The 23,116-nt window shown below is 44.4% G+C and overlaps 1 protein-coding gene across 2 annotated transcripts in view; it reads left to right on the top strand.

Annotated features, from left to right (window-relative positions):
* Positions 1–4,435: 4,435 nt before the first annotated feature.
* BTBD3 (BTB domain containing 3) overlaps positions 4,436–23,116 on the top strand; it is a 35,062-nt gene continuing 16,381 nt past the window's right edge. Inside the window, exon 1 of one of the 2 annotated variants that reach the window (XM_090051316.1) lies at positions 4,436–4,545. In XM_090051316.1, coding sequence (XP_089907442.1) covers positions 4,461–4,545 — 85 coding nt within the window. In that variant the 5' untranslated portion in view covers positions 4,436–4,460. The remainder of the gene's footprint in view (positions 4,546–23,116) is intronic. The other variant, XM_090051338.1, reaches the window with a different exon arrangement.

Here is a 23,116-nt window from a genome sequence, read left to right as displayed (position 1 = left end):
ATATATAGACTCACAGTTCTCTCAATATTTAACTGAAGAAGTACTGATGTCTTATGTATGACATATGCAAGAAAAGAAAGTCTGTAATTAAGATGCTCTAGAACCCAAGAGATCTGGGCCCTCTTTCCAACTTTGCCACAGGCTGCCTTTATGATTTTGGAGAAGTCACTTATGTCAGACTGTAAAATATATTAAGGTGCCAAAAAAAAAAAAAAATTAAGTAGGAAGCATTAAGTTAGAGAACGAAGTCCCACTGCCTTAATGGGATTTAGACATGAAAGTGGTTTAGCTCAGTGGTAGCTACCCCGTGTGGCAGGCACACCACAAATTAGCCCCCCACCCGCTCTGAGTGCCACTGTGATCCTATTCATCTGTCCACTCTACTGCTCTGCTTTCTCCCCTGTACCCTCTGCCTGATCTCCTTCTCTGGTGCCTGTCGTCTCCCTGGTCTGCTGCATGCCACAAACTAGCTGTGTCTACATGAGACCCTGCCTGCACAGTTGTTATTGTGCAGTCATTTAGTACTTGCTTCCCAAATGCGAAATGACTGCACAGCATGACTGTACAGTAGTGTCCCCACATGGCTTTGTGGGGATGCTGACTGCGCAGTAGTATCGTGTCGTAGTTCATGCCCAGTAGTAATGAGCTACTACATAGTAAGGATCTTGTGTAGACATGGCTACTGAGGCTGCTCATGCCACAGGTTTGTCACCTCTGGTTTATATCTATTTTCACATACACTTCTTAACCTACTATCTTATCTATTTTACTGGTCTGTTACTCTGTGTTTTTAAAGAGCCAAGCACAATAGAATCACAGTTTTGGTGTGTCCTTTGGCATGATTGTAGTAAATGCGATTGACAATAAGATTGTTTTTATCTCCTATTGCTCTTCTCTGCTGAGACTCTCCATCTGCCCAAGCCTATTTCTTCCAAGCTACAATGGAAATCTTACCACTGTCGACACTAATCCTGCAATTACATGTATGCATGCAGACTGTTGCACCAATTCAGACTTCAGTGACTCTTAAAAACATGCAAATCTCCACTTGGGTGGAATCAATTACAGATCAGGGCTATAATTTTCTGTAAAAGATTTAGAAACCAGACTAATTCGTAATACATCCAAATACTGATAAAGGAAGCAAAACCACCTGCCTTCCTTCCCTCAGCAATGAGACCATGATATAAATCTATCTAATTTGGAAGGGTTTAATTCATTTACCAAAACTCAAACTAGTAAAACATTTAACAACCAGGGAGCTGCACACAGAAAAAAGTCCCATTTCCAAATAAAATAAACTGTAGGACGCAGATTAATGTATGCTAATATCATAGGTTCACCAAATTTCCTGTTTTAACAGTCTTTTATTTCATGGTTGAATTAAGGCAAGAAATAAAACCATGTTAGCTCTGGGGGCTGTGAGAAGAATTTTCTGTTATTAAAGCACATGACAGTTAGGCTCAGTCTTCAACTTCTGGTGCTTAATTTCTCAGTGAACTTTCTGATCAATGAGGTGCCTTCATTCTCTCATTTGTGTTCATTCTGCCACTTCATTTACTTGAATCTGATTCTGGATAGGAGGTGGCCAAGTGTTAAAAATCCCACTGCATATTAGAGATCTCAGATTTCAGACATCCCCATTGTTTCCTTCAGGTACAATTTCAGTCTTCTTTTCACTCTAAGCAGCTTGGCACAAGGAATATCTGTAGGCTGGACTTCTAAAAAACTTTCTTCATCAGATTTAGCTTTAGCAAATGAATAGCTCTATGCTATATTTGTGTACAATATGTGAGAGGCAAGAGTTTCTTAAGGTGATAGATTTTATTATAACAACCATGCAGTTAGACAAGCTGTTGAATGCAAGGCATACTTTATCAGGTTGCTGATCACAGGAAGCCAGGTACCTTCCATGTTACAGTAGTGCAAGGGTGATGTTGTAGCCATAATGGTCCAGAAATTATGAGAGGGGCAAGAGTCTTACCAGTCTTGCCTCTTACATCATTTCTGGACTATCACTGCTACAACATCAATCTTACTCTCAGTGTACAGTATGCACAGACAAAAAGCAACAGGAAGGGATAGCAGTTAAAATTATGAAAGCCGTAGTAAAATCTGTCATTTTCTCTTGCTAAATATTATAAAATTGATTAGCTTATTTTTAACAGTTTGGAAATATACACAGGTGCTTAAAATGTTATTGATGCAAATACAAACACAGAGGTAGGTGTTGTATAGGACAGCGTTTCTCAACCTGTGGGTCGCAACTCAAAAGTGGGTTTCAAGACTATATGAAAGGGTCACAAACAAACTTTCAGAATGGATCAACAAACTTTCAAAATGGATTGTCCTTTAAAAGGGTAAAATGTGGGACACTATCTTTCCCTTTGCAGACTGGCAGAGTTCCAGCCTGTAAAGGGCTGCTTGGGACCCCCCCCCGCCAACCTGCCCCACCCACCCACCCCCGGCCCCACATACTGGGAGGCTGGGGCCTGTGGACAAGGGGCAGTGGGTTGACAGTGAGGGGCACTGGGTTGGGACTAGCCCTTGATGTTTACAGATGGGTCCTGGTACAAAAAAGGTTGAGAATCACTGCTGTATATAGGACATGCAGCATTAGGGCTACAAAATGAGAAAGCAAATCTAACATGTGAGAAACCAAATAATTTTGGCTTGCCCCTTTTAAAAGTGAATCAAAAACCAAGCTCCTTCACACTTTTTTTAGGCACAGCAAGGATGTTTTTGTGCTATCTTTTACTGGACCAACCGTACAGTTGGGAGAGGTGATGAAGAAGCTTTCAGGCACCAGGTGGCCTTTCCTAGACCTAACCAATTTTTTCATTCGTTAGTATGCTGCTGGCTCTCACAAAGCATGCCAAAGACACTTATGGGGGACCCCAATTGGTCCTGTGGCTGACCCATGTTCCAAAGTTGGCGCGTCCCTTCAGGGTCAGCATTCAAAGGCCTCCTAAAAAAAGGCAACGCATTTTGATGCTGTTCTCAGTATTGGAAATAAGAAATGACTTCTTTCATGAGCTGAGTTCCCTATACAGTACAGGCCCTGGTGGCACAGGCATAGTAACCCACTCTTTCCCAGGGGATCTCTTCTTCAGGGCAAGATGTTGCTTTTCCCAATTCCTTCCGTGGACTGCAGTAGAATAGACTAACTAGAGAAGTTGTGAACTCTTCATTGCTGGAGGTGTACAAAAAGAGGTTGAACAGTAACTGGTCGAGGATGATCTAAGCATAGCTATATCTATGTTCAACCATGGGTATTCCCCATGCTTTTGGGCTTTGCTGGTTGCCCCTGTCCCTGTCCCCCGCCCCCACTTTCTGCTACATGTGCCAGGGTGTTTTTAACTTTTCCTCAAAGGCTTTGAGTGTCCTGGCTGGGGACTTTGACTGAGCTATGGTAATGCTCCTGCTTTGAGCAAAGCTGGAGGCTCCAGGCTAGAGTCTTGCCCCTCCACACAGGGTTAGACTGATCACTATATTTGGGGCCAGGAAGGAATTCAACTCCATGGTCAGATTGGTATGGATTATGTGGTTTTTTGCCTTCCTCTCTGGAAGGGGGCATGGCCCTTTACCCAGGGCCTCTTGAGCATATATTGACATGTTATAGAAGCAGGAGGTTGGCTGCTGCAGTTCCCCTATTTTACCTGAGGCAGGATAGGTCTGTGCTGGGAAGTCTTAGGTAGAATTTAGATGAGGGCTGCGTGGGATGGTTTGAATAGGAACATCCTGCCTCTGGCAGGGGGCTGAACTAGATGGTCTCTGGAGGTCCCTTCCAGCCCGACTTCTCTATGACTTTGTGACCCAGACAAAGCTGATGACTTGGGTCCCTAGTCCCTCCCCTCCCCACCCCACTTCTACTAAAAGAGAGGACATTACTGCCTTGGTCCTGCTGGGCGGGATCAGCAGGCGATGCTGCACAAAGGGGAGGCAGGATGAAGGCGGGCAGGAGGCAGAGCAAAGGCGCCCCACAGACAAACCCCAATCTCGACTTCTGCACAGCCCCTGTGCTCCCCCAGTGATCACAGAGGGGCACGGAGGAGAGAGACACAGTCCTCTGCCCGCCCCCCCCCCCCCGACATCAGAGAGGGGCATGGAGCGGAATACACAACCCTCGGGTTCCCCCAGTGACGTCACAGAGGGGTATGGAAACGGGGCACGCATAGGTCCTGGGCTCCGCCAGTGACATTACAGAGGAGTACGGAAGGGGGAGACACAGCCCCCGGGGTCGTCACAGACGGGCTTGGAGGGGGCAGCCAGCCCCGAGGTTCCCCAGTGACGTCACGGAAGGGTGGAGCCGCACCCTCTCACTCCCCCACCGACGTCCAAGAGGGGCACGCCCCCTTCCGGCCCCCCGCCGGCGTACACGCGGCTCAGCCCCGCCCCCTCCCCTTCCCGGTCTCCAATGGGCGGCGCCGCGCGAGCTCGCGCCCGCCCTCCGACTGCGCATGCTCCCGAGGCCGCGCTGCCCTGGCCCATGCCCCTGCCCCTGCTTGCCGGGACCCGGCGGTCGCCGCGCGGCGGGACGCACAGGTCAGTCCGGCGGCGCCAGCCGAGCCGCACCGGTGGGGGAGCTGGCCGGGCAGGGGCGTATCGCGCGGCGGGGGGGCTGCCCTACCTTACTCTACCCTACCGTACCCTAGCCTTGCCCCAGGCCCGGCTGCGTTGCCCGCGGGAGTGGCTCCAGGGCGGGGCTAGGCGATACCAGGTCCCCTGGGAGCTCCCTCCGCCCGGCCCAGGGCGCCGCGGGGCACGTGCTTGCCCACCTTCCCCCTCTGCTGCCCCCAGGAGGTGTCGGGGCAGCGACTTGACACCGTGACCCTGAGACCTGGTGGCCCACGGGTGCACCCAGACCAGGGTCTGGGCACCCTGCCCCAGGCCGGCCTGTTTGCTGCGCTCTTAGGGAAGCCTGGGTCTAGGTCCGGGTGGGCAAACCCGCGGATCCAGCCAGTGGCCAGGCCCCGTCTCCCGGTAGCCCCTGCCTGGGTCGCTGGGGCCAGTTTCCGTTGGGACCCCAGCAGCGGGGGTCCAGGTTTCCGTGGAGACTGGCTGTAGCAGCCCTGCCCTGCTCTGCCCTGGCTCCAGACTGTGCTGTCACTGCAGCAAGATGGCAGCCCTAGGGCTGCTCCCACCCTGCCTGCGCTGCTGGGCCAGCCTCCATGGAAACCCTGGCCCCGTGCTGTCATGGCACCGCCACTGCTGGGGTCTCCGTGGAAACTGGCCACAGCAACACAGGCAGGGCTGCTGGGAAATGGAGCCCGCTGCAGGCTTGATCCAGCCAGACTTTGCCTGTCCCTGGCCTAGGCCCACTAAGTAACACTGTAAGCCTTCCTTAAGAAGGAGGCCACTGAGGACATAATGGTAGATTCTTTGGGACAAATAAAAGAAAAACAGGGAAAGGAGCGAGGGTCATGGGTTCATAATCAGAATGGACTGGTTGCATTTTTGCAGTGGGCTCCAAGACGCATTTGTGCCTGCCTCGAAAACCAGGAGATGAGCAAGATCCCAGGCTTTGTCTGCGTGAGAAAAGTTGCACCCATTTCAACTAACTTTTTAAAGCAGTTAAGAGAAAACCGGCACAGACCCCTGTGTGCACATGCTCACTGCAAAGCCAAAATCAGCACGGGGCGGGGGACAGTGATAGAGTAACGGGAGGCGTTTAAAATGACATTTTTAGTTATGTGTACACAACTTTTTCATGCGGCCAGCGCCTCGAGTTTGCACTGCTGTCTGAGTGAACTGGTTTTACTGGGTGCATGTGTTCAGATGCTTGTTTTTTGCGGTCAGCTGGAGCCCTGTAGATTTACGTGCCATTGCATGAGCAAGTCTGCAAAGTAAGTTTGCTGAGTGGAGCTGTCCTTCTGAAGATAACTGCAGAAAGGTTAGTCCTGTACGCAGGTGACTGCAAGATCAGCACTTTAGTTTGAAAAATAGATACTGTTTTCAAAATAGTGTTATGAGCTACGGAAAGCTTAATGTTAATATTTTATTCTTGCTAGGCTTCTTATCAAAATGCTTGTGGCTGATTTTCTGTCCCTTGCCCATTCTTGTCTTTAGGCAGAGTTTCGTTGGGTAGTGGCCGCTGGCTCCTCGGACTCTTTGAAGGGCCAGTGGGCACTGTCCAATGTGCTCTGATTGGTCCCCGCACACCCTCTTGGTGCACTTGTTCTGAACCCATGACCCTCGCTCCCGTCCCTGCTTTGTTTTTTTCGTGTCCCCAGGAATCGGTGATATGACCTTAGCGGTCCTCATCGCCAAGGGGGAGTCATAACTCTGTTTGGTTGGCTTTGGCCCACATCACAGTATGGCATATCGAAAGGCCTTTGTTTTCAAAATGCTTGTGAAGCATCTGGGGCATCTAAGATACTGATTCATAAGCCTAACAGAAAAGTGGTTCAGCTGCTTTGTTTCTTATATAAGAACACTGTTCTCCTTTGTTCTTCCTCAGTCTGAATACTGGCCTCTCTCACTTGAGGGGCTTGGGGCTTTGGGAATTGCTTCTTTGCATCATAGGAAAGTAAAGCTAGAAGGGGTCTCACAAGGTCATCTAGTTCAGCCTCCTGTTCTCCTTGAGTACAACAAAATCCACATTGGCTGACCTTCTGGGTAAGCTACAACTTATCCTGAACTGAGCAGAATGGCCTTTTCTGTAGCAAGGTTAATTGCTTGACTTGACATTGTGTTGCTATTAAAGCATTTTTTCATAAATACCAATTGTTAGGCTACCTAAATCAAAATAAGATGTCTCCATAAACACATTCTTTATTATTTGAGTGGCTTAGTGGGGCTGTTTTGCCTTCTTTGGGACCTTTCCCATACATCGTTGTCAAGTGCTTAATCTGTATGACAACACTGACACTAAGACTTTTGGGGAGAAAGGTATGGTGGGCTGTGTATATAATTAGCTGTATCAAGTGATAGGTAGCCTTGCTTCATCTGCTTTTATGCTAGACTAGCTACTAAACAACAAGTAGTTGTTTTTAGGAGAAAAGAATCGGTCCCACCATTTTTTATTATTATTTTATTTTGTTTCTTAAAAAACAAAAGATGGGTGTGTCCTGTCATGAACATAGTGTGTCCACTCTAATTATGGAACTAATTCTGTAAATTACATCTGCAGTTTTACCACTTTTAACCTTATTCATTCAGTTTTAAAGTAAATGTTTTGGTCATTGTGAAAGGTTAACTCTGGGAGTTTAAAGTCATGCCTTGTCCCCAGCAGTACTCTGTAGCCAAATAAACGCACTGTTTCCTTACAATTCACGGAATCATAGAAAATTAGGGTTGGAAGGCACCTCAGGAGATCATCTAGTCCAACCCACTGCTCAAAGCAGGGCTGTCCCCATCTAGATCATTCCAGTCAAAGCTTTGTCTAGCTGGGTTTTGAAAACTACCAAGGATGCAGCTTCTACCACTTCTCTGGGTAACCTGTTTCAGTGTTTTAATATTGAGAAAATTCTTCCTAATATCTAACCTAAACTTCACTTGCTGCAACTTGAAACCATTGCTCCTTGTTCTGTCAAATTCCCTCCACTGTGCTTCACTTCGGTGAATAAGTGAATGTTATTGCTTAGCTAGTATCCTAAAACTGTCACCAGAGATGCAAACAGAATTTGGACTGTGAGGATGCTCCAACTTATCTTTTCAGTTGTGTAACTTTCAACAGCATGGTTCTGTGGTTACACTGGAAGATGTACACAACCAACTTTTCTGTTGGCCACCAGAGATCTAAAGGTGGTGACATGAAATCACTACTCACCTGGGTTGGAGTAAGCCTGTTTGTGGCTCCACAGTCTGGTTTCATAAGAAATGTAGGTTCTCATCTGTTCTGTGAACTGTTTAAATATGATACTGGGGCCACAGCTTTGTTCAGCACGTGTTAGTTAGCTGTGGTAAGTCAAAAAAGCAGTCTTCCCTGGCTTCCCCTCCTATGCTTCCCCTCCCCCAACTATTATTTGTATTACAGAAGTGTCTAGAGCCAGGGGCTGGCAACCTTTTCAAGCCGTGGTCTGGAACAACCTGGTTCCAGTGTGGCACAGTTGATGCATCAACAGTAAGGGGTGTGGGGGTCTCCAGCAACCATGCTGGGGCCAGGCACCTGGGAGCTGTGCCTGCACTGTGCTGTTTTTCTCAGCCTTCGAACTGAACCTGAGTTTCTAGTCCAGCATCTTAACCACAGAACCATGCTGTTGAAAGTTACACAACTGAAAAGATAAGTTGAACAAAAGGGTTCCTGATGCCTGTCCCTTTTGTCTTGGCTTTCTCATACCCTTCCAGCTCTAGAACCTGACCAACCATAAAGTACTTAAAATACCATGTGGGTTCCAAGGGGGATACAGATAATGTATGAATGTATATGAGCTTTACTTGCACAGTTGCAATATATAATAATAAATAATGCCACCACAGGCATTCCTAATTGTTCCAGAGGTGGGAAGTAATTCTTTGGAATTGCAGAATGAGTAGAGCAAGTACAAAAGCAGTGCAATGTTAATTTTAGTGTAACTGAGCCTATTATACTAGAGTTGAGTTTAAATTCCAAAATATTCCTTCCTTTTGAAAGTCTAGTACAATGCAGTAGAGTCTATTAAAGTTCTTGTCATACGGTGTAGTTCAAAGACTTAGTGCTGTGATTCTTAACTGGAGTATCCTGGGGTGCCTTGAGAGCCTTTCAAGTCACGGGGTGCCACTCTTATCACTGGTAGGCATGCAAATTTGATTCACAAGATAACAGCTTTCAAATAGGGATTCAAAGACAAGAAACAGATGTTGCATTTGTCGCTGGGTAAATTGTGGCTGTGTTTGTCCCAGAACAAAAATATCCTGGGATTGGCATGTACACACACCACCTTTCTAATCATGGTTTAGTGAGCCACTGAATACAGTGCCGTTTTCTGCCATCGATTCGAGGATAACTGTACAGATGTACTTTGCAATATCCCATGTTAAATTGTTACTGTTTCTTATCTGGGAAACTCTTTAGACTTGATCCCAGGACACCGAATGTGGCTGTCTGTATGATTGCACTTTGTTTGCAGGGCAAAATGTTTTATCTTGGGATAAACACAGCATCTGTTTATAGCCCATCATGTTAAAAACATTCTGACCTGTTGTGGTCTTTCTGAGTTCTTTGCAACAAAATAATTGCTCTGTTATTTTCTGTAGTCAAAAACGAATGAAAACTAATAGATGGCATTTTCCAAAGGGTGACTTGAGTCTAAAAAGAACCATTGATTTAGAATGTAATGACAAATGGCACTGTCAGCCAGGTTGCCCAGGTCTTGCCATTGTGGTCCCTCAGCTTTAACTGTAGCAGGTTAGGGTGTTATGTCTTGTGTTGTGTCAAGGTTGACTGTCATTTTTGGTAAGAGATTAAGCAGTGGATTTCATAGTTTCATAGTGCTTAGGGTCAGAAGGGACCTAAACAAATATCAGGTCTGACCCCATGCCCCAGGCAGGCATGGGTGCCATGGTCATATAACCCTAGCCAAATATCTGTCCAGCCTCCTCTTGAAGAACCCCCAAGGTAGGAGGGTGTACCACCTCCCTTGGGAGCCCATTCCAGAGCCTGGCAACCTTAACTGTAAAGTAATGTCTCCTATTGTCCAGCCTGAACCTTCTCTCTAACAATTTCTGGCTGTTATTCCTAGTAACCCCTGGTGGTGTCTGGGGAAACAGAGCGTCCCCCAATTCTCACTGGTCCCCCCTGGTGAGTTGTAAACAGCTACCAGATCCCCTCCCAGCCTTCTCTTGTGGAGGCTGAATAGGTTCAGGCCCTTTAACCTCTTCTTGTAGGGCCTGCCTCTTGACCATGCGAGCCGCCCTCCTCTCAATCCTCTCAATGCTAGCCATATCCCTCCTGAAGTGCAGCATCCAGAACTGGCTGCAGTACTCCAACTGTGGCCTGATCAGTGCCGCATAGAGGGGAAGGATCACCTCCCTGGACCTGCTTGTGATACATCTGTAGATGCATGACAACGTGTGGTTAGCCTTACTGACCGCTTCCTCACATTGGCAGTTCACGTTCATCCTGGAGTCAGCAATGACTCCAAGATCCCTTTCTGCCAACGTGTTGACAAGAAGGGTGTTTCCCAGCCTATTTGTATAGGATAGTTTGGATAAGGATGATTGTGCCTTAGGCAGGGGGTTGGACTAAGTGACTTCTCAAGGTCCCTTCCAGCCTTATAGATTCATAGACAGTAGGGCTGGAAGGGACCTCGGAAGATCATCAAGTCCAGCTCCCTGCCCCAGGGGCAGGAAGTCAGCAGGGATCATAGGATCCCAGCAAGATAAGCATCCAAATGGCTCTTGAAGGTGTTCAGAGTAGGTGCTTGAACCACCTCTTGCGGCAGTCTGTTCCAAACCTTGGGGGTTCAGACAGTAAAGACGTTCTTCCTTATGTCCAGCCTGAAACAATCATGGAGGAGTTTGTGACTGTTCGATCTTGTCATCCCTTGGATGACAACAGACGTTACCCCAGATCCTGGGGAGCACCCCTGATAAATTTATAGGCAGTCACCAGATCACCCCTGAGCCTGCGCTTTTCCATGCTGAAGAGTCCCATGGCTCTTAGCCTCTCATCATAAGGTCTGTTCTCCTGACCTCTGATCATGTGCGTGGCTCTCCTCTGCACACTGTCAAGCTCTCTCACCCTTACTTCTCTGAGTCTGTGAGTCTAGAAGAATTGCCGCATTGTCATGCGGGATTATAACATTAATGCAACTGACATAGGTGAACTAAAAAGTAAATCAAGACACCTTCCATCTGTAGTATAACTAGTTTTGTCTTTCGTGCAAGGAGTACTTTGGTTTCAGACAAAGCTAATGCTGCTGCACACGTTTAGAGGGAAGTGCCCCACCATGTAAATAAAGTCTTTCTTGCTAATTACACCTTCCTAATTTTTCAAACTAGCATGCAAATAAATTCCCCTTGCATGCTGTCTTAAAATAGCTTTAAGTTCTCATTTTGATTGCTTGTTTAAACAAGGATTTGTTCCTTCTTAGCTCATCATCATTTCCCTTTCTGTAGCTGCCCGTGCAGGGAATCTCTAGGGGCAGAGTTACCATGGAGGGGAAATGAAACTTGCCATGAGGTTGTCTGGATATTGCTGGGCGACTATCCCTTAATGGTTAACAAGAAAAATATATTTAATTTGAAACCAGGATTTTCAGGAAATAGTATTTATTGTCTGCCTTGAATATTCATTAATACAAAGCACAAGGTGCTACATTGTGAGGAGAGGAAGAAATTGAAATAAAAATACTAGAGCGTGACTGATCTAATAAGTAAGTGTGACTGAAATATTTATACCCTAAGAATATAAATTTAATTTTCCAAAATAGTATTTAAAAGAAAAGACTGCTTATATTTCATTTTGCCTGTGAAACCTGCATTATACCTTTGAGCAAAAAATCCACATCAGGTACAAGCAGGTAACAGGCTACACAGCCTTTAATGTATGTATGTCAAAGGAGATTAATCCAGTTTAAGTGCCTGCAGCCATGCTGCAATAAAATTTAGCTTCTTAGGATCGGCTCTATCAAGGGATGTAGGCATCTGGTTCCCAGTGTTAAATTTACACATCTGAAGTTAAGCACTTAAGTTCTTTCTGTACCATGAATGGAGTGAGCTGGGCACCTAGAAATGGGATTCACAACAGCCAGCTGTTGGAGCTGAGGATGGCTGAGTTACCCAATAGGGAATGCCAAAAACAGAAGTGCTTCTAAAATCCCGACTTTCTCCTGAATTTACATGTCTACTTGCAGCCTTGAACTGACTGGTTGTGTGAGACTGCAGTTTACAGCCCTGAACCCTCTCCTGCATGTAAACACCCAAGTCATAAAGTAGCCCTTTGATTTTTATATATGGGGACCTTTTAAAACATGACCAGAGGAGGTGGTAGTACCAGGGATCTATGTAATGGCCTGGTGGTTAAAGGAGTAGCCCTGGATTTCAGTATCTTCCTCAGCTTCAGGAGGCTCAGACCCATATCTTCTACTTTCCAGGACAAGCAAAAGGCAAGGGTGGGGTGGGGTGGCATCCCCCATACCTCTTGTTGCATCCTTGGCTGTACAATGTGAGTATGTGTAGGCCAACAGAAAGCAAGAGTATGTATGACTGTAGCCTAGACATGAGGTAGTCAACTAGGAAGGGAACAGAGGAGGAGGGTCCTGGGTTCTTCTTCTTGCTTCCAGGACTCTCTGCATTTTACCCCGTGATTCTTTATTGCAAAATACATAAGCAGAATCCAGGACTCCCCATTCCAGGGGGTTGCTCTCATGTTGAATTGTGGAGTCATACTCACTCTTGCTTGCTCTTGTTTTGGCCCCATCAGTTCTTTCTTTTGTAATTGCTGTGCAGTGGTTCTGGATCAATAAAAGCATAGGGAGAATACCCTGATGTCCTAGCCTAGAGCCTGGAAGTGGGAGATTTGAGTTTGATCTCTCTCAGGCTAGGGAAGACTTAAAACCCAGGTCTCCCCCTCTTTTGGGTGGTTATTCTAACCAGGACATGAGTTTCTATTACATAAGTGATTGGTACCAACTCTTGGCTTTAACTGAACTTAGTACTGTGCAGAGCATGCCTTCTGGAGCTGTCCCTCAGGATTTTAAATGTGGGAATGTCTAGTCCATTAATCCCAGATGGGTTTAGGAATGAGGTAGTTTCCAAGGTGCTCTCTCAGAAAGGTGGTGATGCACCTCTGGGCATGGATAGTTGCAGAATTGTTGGCATATAAGGAACTTCAAACCATAAGTGCCTTAGTAAGACGTTAAGTGCCTATGTACTGTCAGGGGCCTAATTAGTAGATGAGGATTTTGTGGATTGCACTGTTGGGTTTGGGTGCCTGAATTCCATGCGAGTTGTGATTTAGGTACATAAGGGGTTTTTATTTTAGATCTGGCCCCTAGAGCTTTGAGTGATTGAAATCCATTTCAGGTTGGTAGTGATCAAGTCACTGCCTGTCCTTCACAATTAATTTAGTACGAACTAATTTTTTTATGACAAGTCTGTCTGCTAGTTTCCTTCACTTATGGGGAAAGCAAACATCGGTAACAGAAAAGTTCAATCACACTTTAAGTACAACAGTTGTTAACTGTCAGCTATGCTCGTGAAATAACATTCTTCTCTCCCTCTGATTGGGTAATATTTGCAATCTTTTTGTCTTTTAAAATGTCCTAGTAAATAGTAAACCACCAATTTTTCCTGATTCTTCCCCCGTGCCCAAAAATGCTGCCAGGTATAATCTTGTACTATAAACACAAATCTGCCAAGTCACTGATTTGATTTAGTTTTTTAAATGACACTTTTTTATTTGTAATAATGTTTAGAGAATTATAGTTTAAAATAAGATTAATATCATCTTGTTTTCTCATGACAGAACATAATTGCATTTACTTCTCAGCACCTAATGCAGGCAGGACCTTTTGAAAGGTTCCTTCATGTTTTCCTTTGCCTAGTTATGAGGGATGCCTGACTAAGCCCCTGGAGTTTGTCTTCAGTCCACTAAATAGAGACAGGGTGGGCGAGGGTGGGGTGAAGTCCTGGTCTGTTACGACCTGGTGAAACTGCAGATTTGTCTGCACACAAAAATTGTAACTCATTTGTCACACCCATGAAAACAGAGCAACTCTCTCAGAATTATATACCTCAAGCAACCCCACCCAGACTAGGGTTTGTATCCAGATAACTATTTTGGTCAAAATATCTCACCCTTATCAGAAATAGTTAAACTGGTATAAAACTTTGTGTAAGCAAGACCCTCCTATAAGTCAAGAGTGGGTCTCTACTTCCTTTCAGGCCTCAGCCTCTCCATTCAAGCTCCAGCAAGGGTGCTTTCCATTGGGCACAAAACAATCATTAAATGCTAATGACTTTTGATTACAACTGACCTCAATCAATTTAAAATTAGTGACCTATAGATGAAAAGCACTGTATCTTATTACCAGTTTCCTGAGCTGTCCAAACTCTCCTTTGTAGGTCACTTTTGGTAAGGTGAAGAATACAATTAAAGTTGACCTGTTTGTCACTGCTTAGAAAAAGGGACTGAATGCTGTCAAGTCTGCAGTATTGATCTTAGAAGCAGAAATGACAGTCACTAAGAAGGAGAATTTACCTGTTGACCCACAGATTGCATAGAGCAAACTTAAAATATTTCAACGCACCATTCAAAACTCAAGTTAAATGTAATTAAATTTCTAATGCTTCACAGATGAGGGCCAGAAATTGGAATTTCCAAATTGGGCAGGAGAAACAGCCATAGTTGTTTTTAGAGTTTCTGTAGCCTTGAAGTAAAAAAATTTTATCGTGTTTATAGGGTTGTGGGATTATTTATCCAAGTATTTATTCCTATGATTAACCATACTCATCTGCAGTTCTCATTTGCATTTGGATCCATTATGAAGCAAATTAGGGTTTATAGATTAAGTTCTAAAGGCAAGTTGGGGATATTGCCTACCTACACTCCCTAAACTGTGATAATAGGCACTATATATCAACACACTGGCAAAACCATACACATGATGTACCAGTCCAACTTTTAATAAATCTTACTTTATGGCTGAGTGAGACTGGATCTCATGTAGCGAATGGAGGGTTAAAATAATAACAGTTAAGAGGAAAAAAATACAAGGGCAACTTCAAACCTTACATTCTCAACACTCTTTTCATGTGGGTAAGTAGTAATCTCTTTGGTTTAATTCCAACCAAAAATTCTTGTAACAGACCCCAGTACATGTCCCTAACTCTGGGTTGAATGCTAAGTCATTCTTCTACAGTATACCGTCAGCTGCAGAAGGAAGTGATGTCTTCTATGTCAGTTGGATACACTTTAGACCCACATATCTGGGTGCCAAATAGGTATAATTTCCATTGAATCAGCAGTAGTTAGCCTGCAGCTGCCATGGAATTAATCCTTTTATAGCAGTTTTCTGTGATATAGGGAAGACTGTTGCTAGAAGCTTACATGAAAAATGGCAGGATGGAGTATACCATAAAGTCCTGGGATCACGTCCTGATGATTAGTTCAGCTCCTTTTCCACCAGATATATGATGTTGCCATAACCTGTATAGGCTCAATTTTCATACAAGCTTTTGACTAATAGGTATGCAATGAAATTGATAAACTAACACCATATAGAATCATAGAAAATTAGGGTTTGAAGGGACCTCAGGAGCTCATCTAATCCAACCCCCTTGCTCAAAGCAGGACCCTCCCTAACTAGATCATTCCAGCCAGGACCTTGTCAAACCAAGTCTTAAAAACCTCCAAGAAGAGATATTCTCCCAGCTCTGGGTAATCCATTCCAGTGTATCCCCACCCTCCTAGTGTGAGAGTTTTTCCTGATATCCAACCTAAACTTCCCTTGCTGCAACTTGAGGCCGTTGTTCCTTGTTCTGTCACCTGCCACCACTGAGAACTGTCTAGTTCCAACCTTTTTGGAGCTACCCTTCAGGTAGTTAGAGGATGCTATTTGAAATTTTCAAAAAGTTTCAAAATATTTCAACTTTCGAAGCTCAAGCTGGACTTGCCTGCAAGGAAACAAAGTAAGGAGAGGGAGGGGGAAGAGTGGGGAAGGACTGCTCTCATATTGACTCTGTAGCTGGCCAATGACTGCGATCCTTCTCTGAGATCACTTCCAATCCCAGTGCTCTGGAGGAGGGATGGGTAAATAGAATAAAAGTCAGCATTGTTTGAACTGGCCTGCTTTCTGCCTTGGAGCTTGACAGTTACTGAGCTGTGCCTTCCAGCAGCTCAGGACCATTAGACAATGAAGGCTACTACTAGTATTGATTTGAATGATTTCATACTTGCTAGCCTCGCCTAGCAAGTGAGATTCCATAATACCTTTTTCTGTCTTCTAGACCCTTGTATTTTATTATTATATTCATTGATTTATTCTTTTCAATTTTATAGTTATATTGGATATTACACTATAGAATTTAATTTATATAGGAAGGGAGATACATTCTGTTATCTTCTGGCATATACTACATACCTTATATAGATACACAGTTGCATTTATACCTTGTGGCATAAATGACGCATCTTACAGAATTTATATAATCTGGAATAAATCCAATCTCTATATTGAGTCCATATGTTTCTGTACCTACTTCCTAGGGGGCTGATGAATTGAAGTTCATAGGCCTGGCTGTGAAAAGTGGTTTTTAAATTGTTCTCTCTCAGGATCAGGCCCGAGAGACTGGAGACAAAATGGGTTATCAAATCCACCCCTTCCCCCCCCCCCCCCCCCCCTCCCCCCCAGCCTTTCTCTCACCTCCCTGAAGCCTCCATTTCCATTTTTACTTTTTGGCTTTTTTGCCTGAACTGCATGCCAGCCTCTGGCTTCTTTACTATCCCTTCCATCCAGGAACAGCTCACACACGCAACAACTGCAGGTGCTTACTCAGCCCAACGAAGGGTTTTTCAACCTGAAAGCTTGCTAAGATGTATTTCTGTAACTATTTAGTTGGTCTGCTAAAACATACCTGATTAGATTGATCCAAAGGACAGGACCTTGTTTGCCAGTGCCATGTCCTTAGACCAACACCCGTAGCACCTGACCGCAAGGATGCAGGTCCCTGGGCACATCTAAGCCCCTCAGCTGGGGCTGGCAAGGAGAGTTCTCTGGCAGCTGCTGGAGAAGAAGCTCCTGCAAGAAAGGAAAGAAAGTTTGGCTGCCTGAGATGCTGCCAGTGCTACTGTGCTAGTGGTCACTAAGTTATTTTATTACCTGTTGTCATTTAAAGTGGTGGACTGGGCTGAGGCTCCTGGGGAGGAAGAGACCTCTTTGGGGCAAACTACCACATCATGTAGAGGCCCCAGCACCACTGAGGGTGCGCCTTAACATACACACACAGCGTCACCCATGTCACAAGTTTTGCATGTCAGCAGCCTGAAATGCAGTTTCGCAGAAATCCCTGCACCGATCTCCTTGAAAGCTGGCAGGCTCCATGCCTTCAGCGGGGGCCACCATCCCTGCAGTTTTCACCGTGCTGCACCTTAATACATGAGTTTTGCTTTAAAGACTTTGAAGTGCAGTTTCCCAGAAACCCCTGGAACTATCTCCTTGAAACTTGGCAGGCCTCAGAAGGGGATACCATCCCTACATGTTTCATCTGAATCGGGCAAGAAATGACAAAGTTATAGGCAGTTTTCTGCTTCCCAGTTATAGCCTGTGGGCAAAACATCGAAACATAGAAACAGTTTCAACAAAACAAAATAGAACAGTGGTTTCAAAACTAAACAAAACTCGAAATGAAACACTGTTCCATTGAAACAGAACGGTGCTGTTTTGCTCAGCCCTGCTATCAAATCCCCCCCTCAGTCTTCTTTTCTGAAGAATAATAAGCCCAGTTCCCTCAGCCTCTCCTCAGAAGTCATGTGCCCCGTCCCCCTAACTGTTTTTGTTGTCCTCCACTGGACTGTTTCCAAGTACTTCATATCCTTTTATAGTGGGGGGGCCCCAAAACTGGACGCAGTACTCCAGATGTGGCCTTACCAACGCAAAATAGAGGGGAATAATTACTTCCCTTAATTTGCTGGCAATGCTTCTACGAATGCAGCCCAGTACGCTGTTGGTTTTCTTGCCAACAAAGGCACACTGTTAACTCATATCCAGCTTATTGTCCATCATAACCCTCAGGTACTTTTCTGCAGAGCTACTGCTTAGCCAGGCTGCAGTGGTGCATGGGATTCTTCCATCCTAATTGCAGGACTTTGCACTTGTCCTTATTGAACCTCATGAGATTTCTTTTTGGCCCAATCCTCCAATATGTCCAGGTCACTCTGAATCCTAGCCCTACCCTCCAGTGTATCTGCTACACCCCACAGTTTGGTGTCATCCACGAACTTGCTTAGGGCGCGCTCCATCCCATCTTCCTGATTGTTAATGAAGACATTGAATGAAAGCTGCCCTGGGACCAACCGCTGGGACACTCCACTGGGACCAACCGCTGGGACACTCCACTTGATACTAGCTGCCAACTAGACTTTGAGCCATTGAGACCTGTTGAGCCCAAAAGTCCAGCCAGCTTTCTATCCATCTTGCAGTCCATTCATCCAACATGTACTTAGCTTGCTTAGAAGAATGCTGTGGGAGACCGTATCAAAAGCCTTGCCAAAGTAAAGGTGTATCATGTCCACTGTTTTCCCTGCATCGACAGTGCCAGTTATATCATCGTAGAAAGGAATCAGGTTGGTCAGGCCTGGCTTGCCCTTGGTGAATCCATACTGACTGTTTCTGAACTCTTTCTTCTCCTCCAAGTGCTTAAAAACGCTATCCCATTCCACTTGTACATACAGCACTCTATCTTATTACCAGTTATTACTATATACTTGCACCACAATTAAAATCAGTAACTGAAATCTAGCCAGAAGGACTAAATGTGTCATATAGAAATAAATTCTATTCCCTTGTCTTAAGTATTATGTTCCATTTTGGTCGAGCTATCCTTAAAAAGTAAATTGCAGTAAAGATCCAGAAAAGGGCAGTGAAAATTGTTGAAGACTTAGAAAGACTTCTGTATAAGAACTTATTAAAAAGATTAAACTTGGTTTTAGTAAGAAGACCAGTAAGAGGTGATATGCAGAAGTGTGGCGTATACTTTCTCTAATAATACAGAGGAAGAGGACAAACAATGAAAATAAAAGGCAGCCAAGTTATTTGATTATTGCACAGATTTTTTTCAGTTAAACTCACTGCTGAAAGTATTATTGAGAGAGAGAACATAGGATTCAAGGAAGTTTGGACACTTGTAGAAAGGTATCATTTGCAATTAGAGAAGCAGAAATACATTTTAAAGTTATATCAAGTAGTGTATCTTAAGGACATAAGACAACTACTAACAAGAGTTGGGAGGAAATTTTCTCAGTGGATTTGTCAATGTATAAATATCTTCTATGGCTGTTTTCTTCAAATCATTTGGTATTGGCCATTCTGAGACCATATACTGTCTTTAGACTGGCCATTGGGTTGTCAACTTGTTCTGTTTTGTTCTTCACCAAGTTTCTTGGCTATTCTAAAAAAGGAGAACTGGCTCCCTGTTCTAACCCTAATATTTGGCTTCTGCTAAGTGTCTTAACTAATCTACCATCCCATTAGCGCCTCTTTTTTTTTTTTCAGAAGGTCTTCATCCAGCTTTGTGAACAGAACTTCAAAGCCAGCTTTTGTGAGCAGTACTAGAGCAAAACTGATGGATTTTGCTTAGTCTTTTTCAGTGTTCCCATTCAGAACTTTTGAAGCAGCCATAAAATTGGAAGATACTGTCAAATTGTTACCTGAGGAAATCAAAATTAGTGATATTTAACCCCTTTTTTTCTTGACCTCTTTTTTCAGGTTCAGAAAAAGTAGTAGTTAACCTTTCCAACATTATTTTTGGGATCATAAGTGGGAGGGAAGATAATTGAGTAGATGTCTGCAAAAACCTGATCTGTAAATGGACTCGGTTATCTGGTTCCCGGAGTAAAATTTGCAACTCCTGTTAGGCACCTTGATCTCCTATCCAGTGTATGGAAAAAGCCTAAAGCTTCACAGTTGCCAGCATTATGAATGAGATGGGGAGGGAATGTGTAACTTAGATAATAAGGAGCATTGAAGTCTCTAGTGTCTAAGCACTTAACTCGGGGCTTCAGGGAGGTTCCTTTGTAAGAGGAGTATTCACTGGACACAACCCATTCTTGGATTTAGGCACCCAAGTTCTTCTTTTTACTCTTTTAAACTGTGACAGGGGGAGATGACACTTACAGGAAGTGGGAGCCTCAGATTCAGCGCCCTCCTCAGCCTGGGTTGTGGAGGATCAAACTCACATTTCTCACCTCCTAAGAATACCCAAGCCACCAGAACATCATCACTTCTGGGATGGGGAGCACCACCCACCTCTTCTCTTTGCCACTGTGCAGCCAGGAATACTGGCTTTACAAGTGAGGAGCAAGTGGGTGTTTGACTGAAGAAACTCAATGAGGACAGAGGAGTTGTGTTCCACTCTCTCCTCTCATGAATCCTTACATTTTATCCAATAATTGTTTAATACAAAATACATTATACTCTATTTGAATGCAGGGGACTAGGGAAGGAGAAAGTTATCCAAACATAATATAAACAGTCAGTTCTCCTTAAGGACACAGGGCTGTCAGTGCTGTGGTATTATCAGCCCTGAAACTTGATTAGTGCTGCTCCTTTTCAAGGCATCTAATAGTCTCTGTTGTGGCTGCTACTAAAACCTGGAAAAGGAGGGGAGAGAGCAGCTGTAAAAATGCCTGGCTTGTGTCACTGTCAAAGATTCTAATAGCACTGCTTTTGACATCTGCTTCCCCTTGACTGTTTCTAGGGTAGTGTAAACTGAGTAGGGTTAGTTACAAGTAGACAGTTAACTACATCTAGTAATTGTTATTAGTCAGCCAGTGTACAATTAAGTTACAAGACAGTAGATGGTGAGACTGAAAGATGCTCTGCCATTAGTGGATATATGCACTTAATCTACATGCAGGTAACTGGACTTTGTCACAGTGCAGACAGTAGGCAACAGGATGGAACCGCCATTCTGTTATACTGTTAAATGAATGGTGCGCGTGTATTTATCAGGTACATGTGCAATTGGGAGTACACTAGACATTCATTTTTTGAGCAAAAGTGACCATAGATGGATGCATTGCTTTGTGTTGTACAAAACGCTGTCATTATGTGGTAGGGGTACTCGAGGCATATCTACCAGATTCATCCTCTCATGATTTAGGTGCTCCTGCTTTCTCATGCATAGACAGGATAGGCACTGACTCCAGCAAGATGGAGACAACTCTGAGTATGCATGGAAGGAGAAATCTAAGCATAAAGGCACCTTTACTGAAGAAAATTTAGCTGCAGTGGCCTTGAAGGTACCTAAAATATTAGGCGTGGGGTGTTTTTTTGGATTGCACTCTTGGACAAAAGCGCCAAAAATCTGTCTCAGTACTCTTAAGTCTTACTGTTGATCTGTTTGTGTGATTTGTTGCAATTTATTCGCCAAAATCCTTTGCTTTTAAAGGTGTAGGAAATTTAACTCTTAATTCCAAATCATTCTGAATTTGAGGAGCCAGCAAATTTTATATCTTTAATTGAAAGTTTCAAATTAGTAGAAATTGAATGAATAGTGTGGGTTGGACAGGGGGATACATTTTGATAAGTGTTAATCTTGAGTATTCATTACTGCAAATCAAGATGTACCTTGTGAAGTCAGTCTATGAAGGGAAATCTAAAATTTAAACAAAAATTAATTTAAAAAACTACCACACCAAATGAGAGAGAGTTGGCAATGTAGCAGATGAGAAGTATGATTTTTTTCTAACTCACTTGGAATAACCTTCCAGTAAATAAGATCTGGTAACGTTGGACAATTAGGAATTCTGATGAGATCTTAGTTTTTGTGGGCGTGTTTATTCCATGGTATTGATATATAATTAGGGAAGAAAACAAAACATAGCATACTAAGAGAGGGTTATAGAAATCTTGGTTATGTTTCCTGCCATACCATGAAAAGACTTAGGCATTATTGGAATATACCTTCATTGATCCCTGAAATAAATAATTTGTGATGAGTTGCCAGTGTATTTATACTGGCATCAACAGAGTTTACGCTGTGTTAACATTTACACTCTAGTATGCTCCTTATGGCCTCCTTCATAACGGGTTTAAAAGGTAATTAGAAACAGCATTCCACATGCATTGTTTAAGTTTGGATTTAAAACCACAGTAGACTGTAGGGCTAAGTACAGATGGTCAAAAAGCCCAAGGCTGAACCAATTCAGTCTTCATAGGTTAGTCTAGGATGCAGGGTTTAAATTTAGAAACAACTGGATACACATCTACCTTTGATTCAGGAAGTGCAACCACATTCAGCCAGAAGCCAGGGGGCGTTAGAGCATGGCTCTCTGGCATGTAGCCAGCATGGGCTGTGTGTTCATTGCTTCTACTTGCTGCCTCCGAGGTCTCTGGGATTTGCAGTTCAAAATCACAACAGCAGGACTCTGCAGGGTTACTTATCACTTCTTCCTGCTTCCAGGTGTCACTGGGATTTGTAGTCCACAGTCACTGCAAGCAGTAACTTTCAGTAAGCTTAGCAGGGGAGCTCTATACTCAGGGGCAATGGGCTTTAACTCCCATCCCTGGCCCTAGACCCCAGCCAGGGTTTGCCGGGGGGAGGGCAGGGAGCAGTGCCTGCCTCTCTCCTGCCCCCCAACCCTTCTCTGCTGGATCAGACAGCACAGCTCAACACAGGGCTGAAAAACATGCTGAGATGCTGGGGGACTCTTGTTTTAACTTGAATCAGGAAGGGGTCTGGAACAGAAGTTTCATAAATTGGTTTGACCCAAATAAGTCTGATACTGCATTCAACCAGGTTTATCTTAAACCAGTTGCAGTGATTTTTGAAACTGGTTGATGTGCACTGAACGTGTGTTCTGTTACAGGTTTAAACCAATTTCTGATCACTTAAACCAGTTTGTGTGTAACTTCTGTTGTTTGTCCCAGAGTTTCTTTAACTTTTGGCCAGATGCTGGGTTCCATACATCCCATAACTTGTCTTTAACTGTCTACATGAGAATGAAGCAGATATCCTAGCCCTGGAGTGCCATATTTGCTCACATACCACCCTTCCCCAGATAAGAACCTGTTTTCAAAAGGCAGAGTGAAGAAGAAAACACTTTTTTTTTTTTTTTCCCAGCAGCATAAACACAGGCAGCTGCAGTAGAAGGGAGCAACAACAACTGACTGCTCCATTAACCCCTTAGCTACTGGCTGCCTGTGGACAGTTTTTTCGTGCAACAGCAGCTCCTGCAGCAGCAGGGTCTGGCCCAATAGCAGCTTGAGGTTGTCTCTGATTCAGTATGTACAGGGTTACTTTCCCTTTACTCCACCCTGCCTTGTTTCCCTAGGAGGTTAATGGAGCAGCCCTCAGATGGTTGCTCCCTCCTGCTGTGGCAACCCGCGTTTATGCTCCTGGCAAGCAAGGAAATACAGCAAAGTGGAGCCCCAGGGCACCCTCAAGCTGCTGCTGGGGCAGAAGCTTCTGCTGAGTCAGTAGCAACTTCTGCAGCAGGAGCCTCTGGAGGAAAGGGAAACTAACCCTGCTT

This window comes from Crocodylus siamensis, chromosome 1 (genome assembly GCF_052110815.1).
Source record: "Crocodylus siamensis isolate JL-2025a chromosome 1, ASM5211081v1, whole genome shotgun sequence".
NCBI classification, from domain to species: Eukaryota; Metazoa; Chordata; order Crocodylia; family Crocodylidae; genus Crocodylus; species Crocodylus siamensis.
Note: the sequence above shows the minus strand (reverse complement) of the source record. Positions and strands in the feature narration are given on the sequence as shown.